Genomic DNA, 17,840 nt, shown 5'->3' on the forward strand with positions numbered 1-17,840 from the left:
TAGAATTAAAATGTTGGCAAAATTTTCTATAGAATTAAAATACTGCCAACATTTTCTACCGAAATAATTGTTTTTCGAAATTTTCTATAGAAATAAAATGTTGACAAAATTTCCTATAAAAATTAAATTAAAATTAGGAGCAACTTCAACTTTTTTATAAAAATAAAAACCAAATTTCCAATAGAAAAAATTTTGGCAAAATTCTTTGACAACATTTTCTACCGAAATAAAATTTTGACAAAAATTTCTATAGAAATACAATTTTGACAAATTTTTTCTATAGGAATACAATTTTGCAAAAAAATTCCATAGAATTAAAATTTTGTCAAAATTTTCTATAGAAATAAAATTTTCTCAAAATTTCCTATAGAATGAAATTTTGGGCAAAATTTTCTATAGAAATAAAATATTGAAAAAAAATTTCAATAGGATTATATAGAACTAAAATTTTATCAACACACTCTATGGAATTAAAATGTTGACAACATTTTCTATGGAAATAAATTGTTGACAAAATTTTGTACGGAATAAAATTTTGACAAAATTTTCTACAGCATTTAAATTTTGTCAAAATTTTCTACAGAAATAAAATTTTGTCAATATTTTCTATAGGAATAAAATTTTGACAATACTTTATATCGAAATACAATTTTGGCAAAAATTTCTATAGAAACAAAATGTTCACAAAATTTTCTACAGAATTAAAATTTTGTCAAAATTTTCTACAGAAATAAAATTTTGACAAAATTTTCTATAGGAATATCATTTTGTAAAAATTTTCTATGTAATTAAAATTTTGCCAACATTTTCTACCGAAATAAAATTTTGTCAAAACATTCTATAGAATTAGAATCTTGACAAAATTTTCTATACACAGAAAAAAATTTTAATAAAATATTTCCAATTAAACAGTTGATTGAAGTTGAAAATATTTGCACTTAATAATTTAATTTATATAATTAACTTTTTAATCAAGATAAAAGCATTAGGTTAATTAAGTCAATGATTAAAAATTTTGAATTAAAAATTTAATTGATATTATTAACTTTTTAATCAAACTCGGAAGACTAACTCACATAAAAAAATTATGTTTTTTTTTTAATTTCAATAACAATTTATTTCAAAAAATCAATTTTTTAATCAAACTTAAAACACAAAAATCAGATAAGAAAGCAATTTAACATAGTTACGTTATTAATTCAAAAAATTAATTGAGTATTGCAATGAACATCTATTAAATTTTTAATTGCATCAATTAAAAAATTAATTGAAATTTTCAAATATAATAAATAAATTTTTTAATCAAATATTTTTTATATCCGATTAAAAAAGTGATTGATACTATCATTTCCGTGATTGAAGACATATGGATTAAAAAATTAATTGAATCAATCAATTTCGTGATTGAATCAGAAAACAATTTTTTGTGTGTAGACTTAAAATTTTAACAAAATTTTTAATGGAAATCAAATGTTGACAATATTTTCTATAGAAATAAAATTTTCTCAAATGTTTAATATTTTGTCAATATTTTATTTCTATAAAACATGTTGCCAAAAGTTTATTTCTATAGAAAATATTGTCAAAATTTTAGTTCCATATGAAGCATATTTTCTACTGATATAAAATTCTGTCAAAATTTTCTATAGAAATAAAATTTTGACAATATTTTCCACCGAAATAAAATTTTGACAACATTTTCCATCGAAATGACATGAAATTTTGACAAAAATTTCTATAGAAATAAAATTTTGGACACAACTTTCTGTAGAAATAAAATTTAAAAACAAGTATATACAGCAGTAAGTTCGGCCGGGCCGAATCTTAAATACCCACCACCATGAACCAAATATTAGGGGTTCCTTTGAAATTTCAGGAGGGCTTGAGGACTTGAGGACACTTCCCGAAGATAAATTTAAAGATTTCACCTATGAGGACTATATCAGATTCTGGATTTATAAGAACCATTTTTGTTTGAGTTTTAGAGGAATCATTAACATCTCTTGTAAGTGTGCAAGAAAATTATAAAATAACGTCTTGATTTGAAATCTTAAATCTGTAGAAGTAAAATCTGGAAATTTTACATTGAGTTTCAAGCAATTTTCATGATAAGTGCGCTTTCTACACCCTCAAGAAGTGAAGTCGGTCTATATGTAGCATTACTATATATGGCATTACCAAATGGACCGATAAAAACTTAATCCGATACACATTTTTTGAGCCTAAAATACAAGAATATTTACAATTTAAGGCAAATCAGATAAAAACTACGGTTTCTAGAAACCCAAGGAGTTAAATCGGGAGATCGTTCTTATGGGGCTATACTAAAATATAGACCGATACTCACCTCTTTATGACCTGAAAATACCTCTAGATTTCCAATTTCAGGCAAATAGGATAAAAACTTCGGATTCTAGAAGCCCAAGAAGTAAAATCGCGAAATCGGTCTATATGGATTTATACGAAAATATGGACCGTGTTTACTTTTGGGGAGACTCGGGACGAAAGCTGCAAAGTGATTGGTGGTTAGGAGGTGCTTTGACCGATGTCTTGAGGGGGAGTGGACTGTAATTGGTGATGGTCGAAGACGGCGAAGAACTTCAATGAAAAGAAGAGAGATCAATGCTGGAAACCCTTGCCAGACATAATACCTCACGCAAAAGATATTACGGGCAAATAAGTGGGAAATGAAAAAAGAGTGAGAATTAGGTTTTGTGGTTGATTTATTGGGATGCTTTATGTCCTCACCTAAGTAAGTCTATGAACCAAGTGAGTGTTAAAAAATTCATGTACCATCCACGAAACATCTTATAAATATTTCAATAATTCACAATAGAGAACAGTGTTTTTACAACTATAAAATTCATGACAATTATTCAATTCAGTATCGTACAAATATTTATGACAAATAGTTTTTAAGTCTAAACTATGATGTTTAGACATACCGCCGGGTCAGAAAAAGTTATTGTTCACTTGAGCACAAAACTGATGCTAGAGCTCTAATGGCTTCCGAGAGAAGTTGTTGATTTGGAGCAGGTTTGGATGTAGTCCTGTTGCCTTTATGCGCTCTTTTCTGCTGATTAGTGGATGCATTTTTCATTGGTTTTCGAATCTGTGATAGATTGTTGTTGGAACTGCGTAACCTCCGTTGACTATCCCTGCTTTGATGATAACTCGCGTGTAGAAGGGTGTGATGAGGCCGTCCGCATGTTTGGCACATGTTGGGCGATCGGCAATCGCGAAACCGATGGCTACGCGCCAAACAATTAATACAGTAAACTTCGGCTAGTACCATGGCTTTTCGCTCTCTTGGAGTCATCCACAGAAATTTTGGGCATACCTTTAAAGCATGGAACTTGTTACATAATTTACATTTATAGACATTAGGTTTTAATTGGAGTCTTGTTGAGATTCTGCAAATAAATATAAAAATAGTTAGGGGTATCTTAAAGTAAAATATGATGGAAAACCATATATCTTAAATTGATATGGGTTGTTGTTATGCTGTTTGATTTTCATCTGTTGAGTTTGAGAATGGGAGATAACAAAGTTTTGATATGGGTCTTTTAAGAATTCCGGTTGAAGTACGTACATCTGCAACACGAACATTGCTATCGGATCCCATATACGTTTTTTCTATCCTTCCCAAACACCATTCGCTTGGAGGAAGTAAATCATCCATAACTATTACCATGTCACCGTTCTTAAGGTTTGGAAGAGAATTTTTCCATTTGTAGCGTTTTTGTAGGGACTTAAGGTAATCTTGTTTCCATCTAACTGAGAATTGGTGATGGATTGCTTTTAGTTTAAGCCACCTATTTATGAGAGAAATATTGGAGGACAAGGGTTCTGGTAGTGCCATTAGGGGGGATCCTCTAAGGAAATGACCTGGGGTAAGTGCGGTTAAGTCCGTAGGATCCTCAGATAATGCGGAGATTGGGCGAGAATTCAAGACTCCCTCTATCCGAGCAGATGTTATTTTCCCTAGATGTTATTTTCAAAAATTGAGAAAATTCCCTCAAAAGAGTCCGGCTTGCGCCAAGAAAGTTTCTTCCGTTATCGGAAACCACCCGATGGGGGAGACCCCGCCTCCCGACAAATCGGGAAAAGGCCGCTTCGAAAGCAGCCGACGAGAGATCGGAGCAAGCTTCCAAATGCACGGCTTTCGTTGCGAAACAAACAAAGACACACACATAGCCTTTTATTATTGGAGAATTCCGAAGTGTCGAGCTTTTCAGGTCAAATGGACCTGCAAAATCCACCCCAGTGATGTGAAATGGTGGAGAAAATGTGCATCTTTCTGGTGGAAGAGGTGCCATAATTTGGGAACCTGGATTATGTCTATAAATAATACATGTCTTGCATTTATGAATAATGCTTTTTACTCTAGGTTTGAGTCGGGAAATGTAAAATTCGGTTTGAGTAAACCTACACATTTGGTTGCTTTCTGCATGAGCCAAAAAATTATGTAAGTGTAGTAAATAAAGAGAGCATAGTCTAGAGTTACCTGGAAGTATGATTGGGTAACGCTCTCGATATGGAAGAGATGACTCAGACAGTCTACCATTTACACGTAAAATATTTTTAGAGTCTAAAAACGGGTTTAAGGTTGACAAATTGCTCTTACGTGAAATCGGTTGAGAATTTACAAGAGTTTCATACTCTATTGGGTGAAATTTCTTTTGGGAGAGTATAATTAATCGAGTCTTTACAAATTGTAACTCATCAAGACTCAAATCGATACTTGGAATTCTAATTGAGGTTTTGAATCGAGGGTTAACTCTGTGGTAAAATCTGAAAGCGTAAGAAAGGACCCTTAACGCTCTTGTGTATGATGAAAATCTGAATAATATGTCATCTTCTTTGGTAGAAACGTGACAAGTAGTAACCTGAGTGCTTTCTGGGAACGTTAACGGATTTTTCTTGGGCCAATGGGAATCTGATTTTGTTAACCAATTCGGTCCATTCCACCACAAAGTGTTGGACATAAGATCCTGCGGTTTGCAGCCGCGCGTGCCAAGATCTGCTGGGTTTTCGTGCGTGGAAACGTATCTCCATTTAGCATACGGAGTAAAATCTAGAATTTGAGAAGTGCGATTGGCTACATAGGTTTCCCATGACATGGGGGGCTTTGACAACCATCCAAGAACAATGGATGCGTCTGTCCACAGGGTTATCGAATTGACGTTGCTTTCGAAAATTTTCAGAACATAGTTCACTAATTTGGATAAAAGTACAGCACCATTAAGCTCTAATTTCGGAAGAGTTATGGTCTTCAAGGGGGCTACTTTGCTTTTAGCCGTTAGTAGATTACAGGTAACCTGAGATGGGGACACTTCACATCTCACGTACACGCATGCGCAGTACGCGACTTTTGATGCGTCACAAAAGCCATGTATCTCAATATTACTACTCGGAGTGAATTGGATCCATCTTGGGATCTTTATGTCTTCAATATGGGGTAAATCGAGTTGTAAAGTTTCCCAGTTAGTTAGAGAATCGGGATTAATTGGTTCATCCCAATCGGTACCCTCCAGCCAGAGTTGCTGCATGAGGATTTTCGACCGAATTACAACAGGCGTTATCCAACCAGCGGGATCAAATAACTGCGCTACAATAGATAGTATTTTGCGTTTGGTTGGGTTTGAATCTGGTTGTGTTGGAACATATGTATAGGAAAAGTGGTCTAGAAGCGCATTCCACTTTATGCCTAAAGTCTTAGTTGAACTTTTCTCAGAGAAACGTAAAAAATCTAAGTCATATAGATCTTCTTTGGGAAGTTTGGTAAGTAAATCCGAGTTATTTGCCGTAAACTTTTTCAATGGGAAACCAGCAGATTTGAGAACCGCAATCAGATCTTTCTGTGCCTTTAAAGCCTCTTCGATTGAGAAACCCCCGGACAAAATGTCGTCAACATAAGTCTCTTTACGCAATATTTTTGATACGGTTGGAAACTGTGCTTCACAGTCGGTGGCTAATTGCGGTAAAGTCCTTATTGCTAGAAAGGGGGCACAGTTTACACCAAACGTAACTGTATTCAATTGATAATCTTTAATAGGACCAATTTTATTTGGTTGAAATAAAATGCGTTGATATGGCCTATCTGCGGGGTGTACCTTTATTTGACGGTACATTTTTTGAATATCTCCACTAAACACAAACTTGTATCTCCTCCAATTGAGGATTGTAGATATCAAATCTGTTTGGAGAGTGGGACCCGTGTAGAGCACATTATTTAGAGAAACTCCGGACTTAGTTTTGCGGGAGGCGTTGAAAACAACCCTTACTTTAGTAGACCTATGTTCAGGTCGCACTACCGCGTGATGTGGGAGGTAATATGAGGAAAATTTACCCATGGTAGCAATTTCTTGGGAGGAAGTTTCTTCCATGTGATTCAATGAGATATATTCATTGAGAACGGCATGGTATTCCTTTTGGAGCTCTGAGTTAGCGGACAATGTTCTTTTTAATCTTGAATATTGCCCTAGAGCGAGAAAACGTGACGAGCCTAGAAATAGCGCATCGGGAAAGTCTTGTTTGAACGGGAGGAAGGACCATGTTTACTTTTGGGGAGACTCGGGACGAAAGCTGCAAAGTGATTGGTGGTTAGGAGGTGCTTTGACCGATGTCTTGAGGGGGAGTGGACTGTAATTGGTGATGGTCGAAGACGGCGAAGAACTTCAATGAAAAGAAGAGAGATCAATGCTGGAAACCCTTGCCAGACATAATACCTCACGCAAAAGATATTACGGGCAAATAAGTGGGAAATGAAAAAAGAGTGAGAATTAGGTTTTGTGGTTGATTTATTGGGATGCTTTATGTCCTCACCTAAGTAAGTCTATGAACCAAGTGAGTGTTAAAAAATTCATGTACCATCCACGAAACATCTTATAAATATTTCAATAATTCACAATAGAGAACAGTGTTTTTACAACTATAAAATTCATGACAATTATTCAATTCAGTATCGTACAAATATTTATGACAAATAGTTTTTAAGTCTAAACTATGATGTTTAGACAGACCGAAACTTACCATTTTCGGCACACCTCTTTATGGTCCTAAAATACCTCTGAATTTTCAATTTCGCGCAAATTGGATGAAAACTACGGTTTCTATAAGCGAAAGACCCCAAATCGGGAGGTCGGTTTATATGGGGGCTATACCAAACAATGGACCGACACTCCCCATTTTTGGCACACCTCTTCAAGGTCCCAAAATACCTCTAGATTTTCAATTTCGCGCAAATTGGATGAAAACTACGGTTTCTATAAGCGAAAGACCCCAAATCGGGAGGTCGGTTTTTATGGGGGCTATACCAAAACATGGACCGACACTCACCATTTTTGGCACACCTCTTCAAGGTCCCAAAATATCTCTAGATTTTCGATTTCGCGCAAATTGGATGAAAACTACGGTTTCTATAAGCGAAAGACCCCAAATCGGGAGGTCGGTTTATATGGGGGCTATACCAAAACATGGCCCGATATAGCCCATCTTCGAACTTGACCTGCGCGCAGACAAAAGACGATTCTGTGCCAAATTTCAGGACGATAGCTCCATTATTGAATGCTGTAGCGTGATTACAACAGACAGCCAGACAGACAGACAGACGGACAGACGGACATGCTTATATCGTCTTAGAATTTCTCCCTGATCAAGAATATATATACTTTATATAGTCAGAAATCGATATTTCGATGCGTTACAAACGGAATGACAAACTTATTATACCCCGTCACCATTCTATGGTGGTGGGTATAAAAATGTTCTATAGGAATAAAATTTTGACAAAATTTTCTATAGAAATAAAATTTAAATTTAGAACAAGGAAGGGACTCTGGATAAGCGAGCTTTTGTCAAGTATTGCGCTTTATGTTAATACGGTTTGAGTTTTAGTTCGGTTTTAGTTTACGTTCACCAATGTGGTATCACAATGGACTGAATCGTCTAAGTGAGCCTGATACATCGGGCTGCCACCTAACCTAACCTAGTTTACGTTTGTTGTTAACTATCATTAAAATTTTCTATGCAATTAACATTTTGACAAAATTTTCTATAGAAATAAAATTTGCACGAACTTTTTTGTGGAAATAAAATATTGACAAAATTTTCTATAGAAATAAAATTAAAATTAAGAACAACTTCAACTTTTTATATAGAATAACCAAATTCCGCATAGAAAAAATTTTGGCAAAAACTGTTTAAAAAAAATTAAATTGTAGCAAACATTTCTATAGAAATGAAATTTTGACAAAATTGTCTATAGAATTAAAATATTATAAAAATTTTCTTTAGAATTAAAATTTTGTGAAAATTTTCTATAGTATTAAAATTTTGTCAAAATTTTCTATAGAATTAAATTTTTGTCACAATTTTCTATTGAATTAAAATTTTGTCAAAATTTTCTATAGAAATAAAATTTTGACAAAATTTGCTACGGAAATAAAATTTGACAAAACTTTCTATAGGGGTATAATTTTGTAAACAAATTCTATAGAATTAAAATTTTGTCAAAATTTTCTACAGAATTAAAATTTTGTCAAAATTTTCTATAGAAATAAAATTTAGACAACATATTCTATGGTAATAAAATTTTGACAAAATTTTCTATAGGGGTATAATTTTGTAAAAAAATTTCTATAGAATTAAAATTTTGTCAAAATTTTCTATAGAATTAAAATTTTGTCAAAATTTTCTATAGAATTAAAATGTGGACAACATTTTCTATGGTAATAAAATGTTGACAAAATTTTCTAAAGAAATAAAATTTTGGCAACATTTTCTATAGATAGACAATTTTGAAAACATTTTCTGCCGATTTTTTTTTTGTAAAAAATTTTCTATAGAATTAAAATTTTTTTTAAATTTTCTATAGAATTAAAATTTTGTCAAAATTTTCTACAGAAATAAAGTTTTGACAAAATTTTGTATAGCAATAAAATGTTGTCAAAATTTTCTACAGAAATCAAATTTTGACAAAATTTTCTATAGAAATAAAATTCTATAGAATTAAATTTTTGACAAAGCTTTCTATAGGGGTATAATTTTGTAAAAAATTTTCTATAGAATTAAAATTTTATTAAAATTTTGTATAGAATTAAAATTTTGTCAAAATTTTCTACAGAAATTAAATTTTGACAAAATTTTCTATATAATTAAAATGTTGTCAAAATTTTCTACAGAAATCAAATTTTGAAAAAATTTTCTACAGAAATAAAATTCTATAGAATTAAATTTTTGACAAAAATTTTTATGGAAATAAAATGTTGCCAAAATTTTCGATGAAAATACATTTTCTACATTTTAAATTTTGTCGATTTTTGGTAATATTTTCTTCAAATTTTGGTAGTTTTATTTTTGGCAATGTTTGACAACCGTGATTGATAGTGGTTTTTGAATTTAAACAAAAAAAAAATAAATAAATAAATTTGAGCTAATTTAAATTTTGATTTTTTTTTTTAATTTTTGGATTTTTCTGCCCAAAAATGATAGTATACAAAGGACGCAAAAAACATTGTATCTCTCAAGTTTGCTCCCACACTATTTTTTGGGTTAGTAATATAGCATATTATTGAACTGCTAAATTTTTTAGAAATATTTTTAAAATATTTTTAATTTTGGAGTATTTTTTTTTTTTTGGTAAAACAAACCCTCATTTATAATAAGGAAGGGATAATGGGTGAACGAGTTTTTGTCATGTAGTGCGCTTTATATTAATGGGGTTTGAGTTGTCGAAAGGCCGATTAAATACGTATATAACTAAGTTTAAAGTTTCTATAGAAATAAAATTTTGACAAAATAAAATTTTGAAACATTTTCTATAGAAATAAAATTTGACAAAATTTTCTATAGAAATAAAATTTTTACAAAATTTTCTATAGAAATAAAATTGTGACAAAATTTTCTATAGAAATAATATTTTGACAATGTTTTCCATAAAAATTAAATTTTGGTAGATTATTTTTGGCTCGAGTGGCAACCATGATTATGAACCGATAAGGACCAATTTTTGTGTGATTGGGGATCGCCTATATATAACTATAGACCGATATGGATCAATTTTGGCATGGATATTAGCGGCCTTATACTAACACCACGTTGCAAATTTCAACCGGATCGGATGAATTTTTCTCCTCCAAGAGGCACCGGAGATCAAATCTGGGGAACTGTTTATATGGGGGATATGTATAATTATGGACCGATATGGACCAATTCTTGCGTGTTTGTTATAGACCACATTCTAACACCATGTTCCAAATTTCAACCGGATCGGATGAATTTTGCTCCTCCAAAAGGCTCCGGAGGACAAATCTTGGAATCGATTTATATGGGGGCTATATATAATTATGGACCGATGTGGTCCAATTTTTGCATGGTCATTAGAGAACATATACCAATACCATGTACCAAATTTCAGCCGGATCGGATGAAATTTGCTTATCTTAGAGGCTCCGCAAGCCATATCGGGGGATCGATTTATATGGGGGCTATATATAATTATGGACCGATATGGACCAATTTTTGCATGGTCATTAGAGAACATATACCAACACCATGTACCCAATTTCACCCGGATCGGATGAAATTTTCGTTTCTTAGAGGCTCCGCAAGCCAAATCGGGGGATCGGTTTATATGGGGGTTATATGTAATTATGGACCGATATGGACCAATTTTCGCATGGTTGTTAGAGACCATATACTTACACCATGTACCAAATTTCAGCCGGATCGGATGAAATGTGCTTCTCTTAGAGCAATCGCAAACCAAATTTGGGGGACCGTTTATATGGGGGCTATACGTAAAAGTGGACCGATATGGCCCATTTGCAATACCATCCGACCTAGATCAATAAAAACTACTTGTGCCAAGTTTCAAGTCGATAAATTGTTTCGTTCGGAAGTTAGCGTGATTTCAACAGACGGACGGACGGGCGGACATGCTCAGATCGACTCAGAATTTCACCACGACCCAGAATATGTATACTTTATGGGGTCTTAGAGCAATATTTCGATGTGTTACAAACGGAATGACAAAGTTAATTTACCCCCATCCTATGGTGGAGGGTATAAAAATAAAAAATAATATTTTGCTAATTTTTCAATTGATAATTGTTGATAAAAACGAGATCGAGGTCGTTTTTATCAACAATTATTGAGCAAATTAAAATTTTGATTTTTTTTTTTACATTTTGGGATTTTTCTTCCCAAAAATTATAATATACGAAGGACGCCAAAAAAAGTTGTATATATCAATTTTGTTCTTAAACTTTTTTTAGGTTAATAATTATGGAATAAAAAAATAAAATTTATCTAATTTTGATTAGAAATATTTTTAAAATATTTGTATTTTTCGAATAGTTTTTTTTTTTTATATAAAAACTTTTCCAGGAGCTGTATGACCCTATTAAGTACTTGATAAATATTGCGATTTATTTTTATTTTGGAATATTTTCTATTTGACCTAGGTTACATTATATTCTATAGGGCTTTAAGCAGCCCTTTTGATTTTAAATCCAGCTTTCAATTTTTATTTAAATTTAAATGTTACAAAAATATATTTTTTTTCTTTAACTTATTTTCCATTTGCTACCATTTATGCATGTTTGTTTCATTTATATGGTTTGTCTTCTTCCTACATTGAATTTTAACATGCTCCCTGCTGAAGATTTAGGATGATTCATTCTATGGTGCCTAAAAATAATAACCATTTTTCTACAGAATTCTGAAGAGGAAACTCACTTGGCATAAATATAAAATGAACTTAAAACCGAAATAGAGTAAACCTCCCACACACACATACACTCTCAGGTGACCAAACTGAAACATAGACAATAATACTCCTACAAACAAAAAAGAAAAAAAACAAATCCATGCAAATATCCTTAGACGAATGTCTAAGGGTGAAGTATATCAAATACGTACCTGCTCGAGGGAAGTTAACTTGTAAAGAGAGTCTCATAAGGTGAAATATATTCCAACACTTGTGATTCAAGACTAGCGGCTAGTAGAGAGTGTTGAAGCTTCCCTGGCTTAAGCAAACAAAAACATTTTCCAGTGGGCTTTATACAGGACTTTTGTTGCAGGACTCTATGTTTTTATTTTCAAAATATTTTTTTCTCTTCCATCATGTGCTCGTAGTGGAAAATGTTTTTCTTTTTTTTTGTGGTTATAACCAACACCACCACAACATGGAATAGAATTTGTAAGGGAAAACACACACAAAGGATATAAATTATTTATATATTTTTTTGTTGTTGTTCGTATGCAAATGTAAAATGCACGGATTCTGTGGAAATCACCGGATGTCGCTGTATGTCAGTCAGCAAGGTATGATAATCGTCGATGCTTGGACACTTCGTATGGCCACATTGTTCCCTAAGGTACAATGCAGTACAGTACAGTATCACTGAGTGTAAAGTTGGAGAAACAAATGCTAAATGTCTATAAAATGAATGGCAGTGGCACAGCGAAATGATGAAATACTTTTGCTAGGAGTGAATTAGGGAAATTATCAATTTGAGGGATTTCATTCAACTCACTACGATTGTAATGCAAAACCTTTAAGTAGGAATTAAAAGAAAATATAAACACTATTAGAAAGTATTTATATTAAAAGATGATTGTTGTGTAAAAGAGATTTGGTTTAAAGATAGCCCCAATCGTAGAGTGTTTCCCAATGAAAGTTCCATGGGCGTAGCTAATCTGTGAGAGGAGAATAGTCAAAGAAGGGCGGCAGAACAACCTTTCGCCTGGACGGAGAATCGAACCGCGGACCATGCACTTAGTACGCCAACACACTAACCACTGAGCTATGTACCTGTTATGGTCATCAATAGATAAATATCCATATAAGTTATATTTATATAGCATAGCTTGCGGCGCCCACGAACCGAATAAACAAAGTTTATTTAACAGAAACAAACATTTAGTTTGGCACCGTGTAGCAGTGGTTGCTACGTCCGACTTGCATGCCAAGGGTCGTGGGTTCGACCCTGCTTCGACCAAAGTTTTTTTATACCCTCCATCATAGGATGGGGGTATATTAACTTTGTCATTCCGTTTGTAACACATCGAAATATTGCTCTAAGACCCCATAAAGTATATATATTCTGGGTCGTGGTGAAATTCTGAGTCGATCTAAGCATGTCCGTCCGTCCGTCCGTCCGTCTGTTGAAATCACGCTAACTTCCGAACGAAACAAGCTATCGACTTGAAACTTGGCACAAGTAGTTGTTATCGATGTAGGTCGGATGGTATTGAAAATGGGCCATATCGGTCCACTTTTACTTATAGCCCCCATATAAAGGGACCCTCAGATTTGGTTTGTGGAGCCTCTAAGAGAAGCATATTTCATCCGATCCGGCTGAAATTTGGTACATGGTGTTGGTATATGGTCTCTAACAATAATGCACAAATTGGTCGACATCGGTCCATAATTATATATAGCCCCCATATAAACCGATCCCCAGATTTGGCTTGTGGAGCCTCTAAGAGAAGCATATTTCATCCGATCCGGCTGAAATTTGGTACATGGTGTTGGTATATGGTCTCTAACAACCATGCAAAGATTGGTCCATATCGGTCCTTAATTATATATAGCCCCCATATAAACCGATCCCCAGATTTGGCTTGCGGAGCCTCAAAGAGAAGCAAATTTCATCCGATCCGGCTGAAATTTGGTACATGATGTTGGTATATGGTATCTAACAACCATGCAAAAATTGGTCCACATCGGTCCATAATTATATATAGCCCCCATATAAACCGATCCCCAGATTTGGATTGTGGAGCCTCTAAGAGAAGCATATTTCATCCGATCCGGCTGAAATTTGGTACATGGTGTTGGTATATGGTATCTAACAACCATGCAAAAATTGGTCTACATCGGTTCATAAATATAGATAGACCCCATATAAACCGATCCCCAGATTTGGCTTGCGGAGCCTCAAAGAGAATCAAATTTCATCCGATCCGGCTGAAATTTGGTACATGGTGTTGGTATATGGTCTCTAACAACCATGCAAAGATTGATCCACATCGGTCCATAATTATATATAGCGCCCATATAAACCGATCCCCAGATTTTGGTTGCGGAGCCTCAAAGAGAAGCAAATTTCATCCGATCCGCCTGAAATTTGGTACATGATATTGGTATATGGTTTCTAAAAACCATGCAAAAATTGTTCCACATCAGTTGATAATTATATATAGCCCCATATAAACCGATCCCAAGATTTGGCTTGCGAAGTCTCCAAGAGAAGCAAATTTCATCCAATCCGGTTGTAATTTGGAACATGGTGTTAGTATATGATCTTTAACAACCGTGCCAGAATTGGTCCATATCGGTCCATAATTATATATAGCCCCCATATAAAACATTCTCCAGATTTGACCTCCGGAGCCTCTTGGAGGAGCAAAATTCATCCGATCCGGTTCAAATTAGGAACGTGGTGTTAGTATATGGTCGCTAACAACCATACCAAAATTTGTCGAATCACACAAAAATTTGTCCATATCGGTTCATAATCATGGTTGCCACTAGAGCTAAAAATAATCTACCAAAATTTTATTTCTATAGAAAATTTTGTTAAAATTTTATTTCTGTAGAAAATTTTGTCAAAATTTTATGTCCACTTTGTCAAACTGAATTATATACGTATTGGGTCGATCTTTTTTGATTTAATATATACCACGTATGGACTTACATACAATTTAGAAGATGGTGTTAGGAGGTTTTAAGATACCTTGCTATCGACAAGCGTTACCGCAACTTAAGTAATTCGATTGTGGGTGGCAGTGTTTAGAAGAAGTTTCTACGCAAATCAATGATGGAGGGTACATAAGCTTCGGCCTGGCCGAACTTACGGCCGTATATACTTGTTTGTTTTTATACCCTTCACCACTACTGTTGTACAGGGTATAATAAGTTTGTGCATTTGTATGTAACGCCAAGAAGGAGTAATCATAGACCAACCTTTTAGTATACTGATCGGCTTAGAATTAAATTCTGAGTCGATTTAGCGATGTCCGTCTGTCTGTCTGTCTGTCTGTTGATGTATTTTTGTGTGCAAAGTACACCTCGCAGTTTTAGTCCGATTGTCCTAAAATTTGGTATAGGGTCCTGTTTCGGCTCAAAGACGATCCCTATTGATTTTGGAAAAAATCGGTTCAGATTTAGATATAGCTGCCATATATATTTTTCACCGATCTGGTCATAATTGGCGTGTATATCAACCGATCTTCCTCAAATTCTGTACATCCGAATATTTTATGAGTCTCGAAAAACTTGCAAAATATCAGCTAAATCGATTCAGATTTAGATATAGTTCCCATATATAGCTTTCGCCCGATTTACACTCATATGACCACAGAGGGCAATTTTTAACTCCGATTTAGTTGAAATTTTGCACAGGGAGTAGAATTAGCATTGTAGCTATGCGTGCCAAATTTGGTTGAAATCGGTTCAGATTTAGATATATCTCCCATATATAGCTTTCGCCCGATTTACACTCATATGTCCACAGAGGCCAATTTTTAACTCCGATTTAGTTGAAATTTTGTACAGGGAGTAGTATTAGCATTGTTGCTGTGCGTGCCAAATTTGGTTGAAATCGGTTCAGATTTAGATATATCTCCCATATATAGCTTTCGCCCGATTTACACTCATATGTCCACAGAGGCCAATTTTTAACTCCGATTTAGTTGAAATTTTGCACAGGGAGGAGAATAAGCATTGTTGCTATGCGTGCCAAATTTGGTTGAAATCGGTTCAGATTTAGATATAGCTCCTATATATATGTTTTTCTGATTTCGACAAAAATGGTCAAAATTCCAACATTTTCCTTGTAAAATCGCCACTGCTTAGTCGAAAGGTTGTAAAAATGACTCTAATTTTCCTAAACTTCTAATACATATATATCGAGCGATAAATCATAAATAAACTTTTTTGAAGTTTCCTTAAAATTGCTTCAGATTTAAATGTTTCCCATATTTTTTTACTAACATTGTGTTCCACCCCAGTGCATTAGCCGACTTAAATTTTGAGTCTATAGATTTTGTAGACTTCTATCAAATTCTTCCAGATCGAGTGATATTTAAATTTATGTATTTGGGACAAACCTTTACATATAGCCCCCAACACATTTGACGGATGGGATATGGTATCGAAAACTTAGATCTACAAAGTGCTGCAGGGTATAATATAGTCGGCCCCGCCCGACTTTAGACTTTCCTTACTGGTTTTTTACTAACATTGTGTTCCACCCTAGTGCATTAGCCGACTTAAATTTTGAGTCTATAGATTTTGTAGAAGTCTATCAAATTCTTCCAGATCGAGTGATATTTAAATGTATGTATTTGGGACAAACCTTTATATATAGCCCCCAACACATTTGACGGATGTGATATGGTATCGAAAATTTAGATCTACAAAGTGGTGCAGGGTATAATATAGTCGGCCCCGCCCGACTTTAGACTTTCCTTACTGGTTTTTTTTTTTACATATATTCCAGATATAGTCGGAAGATTCCGAAAAAGTGTTCAACATTACATTGTAGTATATTAAATTTTGAACTGTAAAATGTGTCTTATTAACGACCTAAAGTCAGAAAAGAACAGTGTTTGATATAAACGAAATGGACTGTGTTGTTGTTTCAAAAATAAATTTTTTAATGAAAAAATAAAAATTTTGTAACAAACGAATTTTTTTGGTGATAAAAGTTTAAATTTTCGAAGAAATTCCAAAAACTGTAACAAAAGAAAAACGTTTTCGGTACACGTTTTCCAAACGTATTTTTTCTTTGCGTGCAAGTAATTTGATTGTGCGTGACAGTCTTTACTAGAACTTTCTACTCAATCCATAGTGAAAGGTACATAATATTCGGCCTGGCTGAACTTACAGCCCTATATACTTGTTCGAACATATTACGTATACTTTTTCTTCCCAATTTTGCAATCAGTAGTAAGCACGGTTGCCACACTTGTTAGAATTCTACTAAAAATGGTAGATTATTTACTTTTTTTTAGATTGGTAGAATTCTTGATGTTTTGGTAGATTTTACTGAATATTCCTTTCCAAAAATTTCCTATAGAAATAAAATTTCGACAAAATTTTCTATAGAAATAAAAAATTTTATTTTCTACAGAAATGAAAAAAAAAAATATGCTCGCAAATTTGTCTAGGCAGTAGCCGACTATCAAAACCTTTTTTCGGGAGGTTCAAGTGTAGTTTACTTTGGGTTGAGTGAATAAACCGAATTTATTCTAACAATTGGTTGATAGTTTTGCTGCAAGAAGACGATGCTAATGAGGAATGTGGTAATTCCGAAACAGCTGTACATCCCACCATTTTGCAGTCTATAGGGCTTTGCCCAAATAAATTTGACAAGCATACTTTTCCTATGTTGGTTAAACTACTCTTGTAGTTTAGTCAACGCAATGGGTTTTAAGCTGAGATCAAAACAACAAATAGAAATAAAATTTCTACAAAATTTTCTATAGAAATAAAATTTTGACAAAATTTTCTATAGAAACCAAATTTTGACAAAATTTTCTATAGAAATCAAATTTTGACAAAATTTTCTATAGAAATAAAATTTTGACAAAATTTTCTATACAAATAAAATTTTGACAAAATGTTCTATAAGCATAAACAAGTAAGGAAAGTCTAAAATCGGGCGGAGCCGATTACATTATACCCTGCACCACTTTGTAGATCTAAATTTTCGATACCATATCCCATCCGTCAAATGTGTTGGGGGCTATATATAAAGGTTTGTCCCAAATACATACATTTAAATATCACTCGATTTGGAAGAATTTGATAGACTTTTACAAAA

The 17,840-nt window shown here is 33.6% G+C and overlaps 1 protein-coding gene across 1 annotated transcript; it reads right to left on the reverse strand.

Moving 5' to 3' along the window:
* Positions 1–3,383: 3,383 nt before the first annotated feature.
* LOC142224476 (uncharacterized) lies at positions 3,384–6,389 on the reverse strand. Its single transcript, XM_075294249.1, has 3 exons — positions 4,508–6,389; positions 3,593–3,984; positions 3,384–3,413 (listed from the first exon to the last, which is right to left on the reverse strand). Exons 1-3 carry the CDS (start codon positions 6,387–6,389, stop codon positions 3,384–3,386), a joined length of 2,304 nt encoding a protein of 767 aa, XP_075150364.1.
* Between the last annotated feature and the right edge of the window lie 11,451 nt (positions 6,390–17,840).

The sequence above is a fragment of the Haematobia irritans genome, chromosome 2 (assembly GCF_050003625.1).
Source record: "Haematobia irritans isolate KBUSLIRL chromosome 2, ASM5000362v1, whole genome shotgun sequence".
Taxonomy (NCBI): Eukaryota; Metazoa; Arthropoda; class Insecta; order Diptera; family Muscidae; genus Haematobia; species Haematobia irritans.

Bases quoted from the DNA above. Each gene is read 5' to 3' on its own strand.
- LOC142224476 (XM_075294249.1), bottom strand. From the start codon at position 6,389: ATGGAAGAAACTTCCTCCCAAGAAATTGCTACCATGGGTAAATTTTCC. The intron at 3,985-4,507 runs GTAACTCTAGAC...AATAACATCTAG, and splicing joins TTACCCAATCATACTTCCAG to GGAAAATAACATCTGCTCGG. The intron at 3,414-3,592 runs GTACGTACTTCA...ATTTATTTGCAG, and splicing joins GCAATGTTCGTGTTGCAGAT to AATCTCAACAAGACTCCAAT.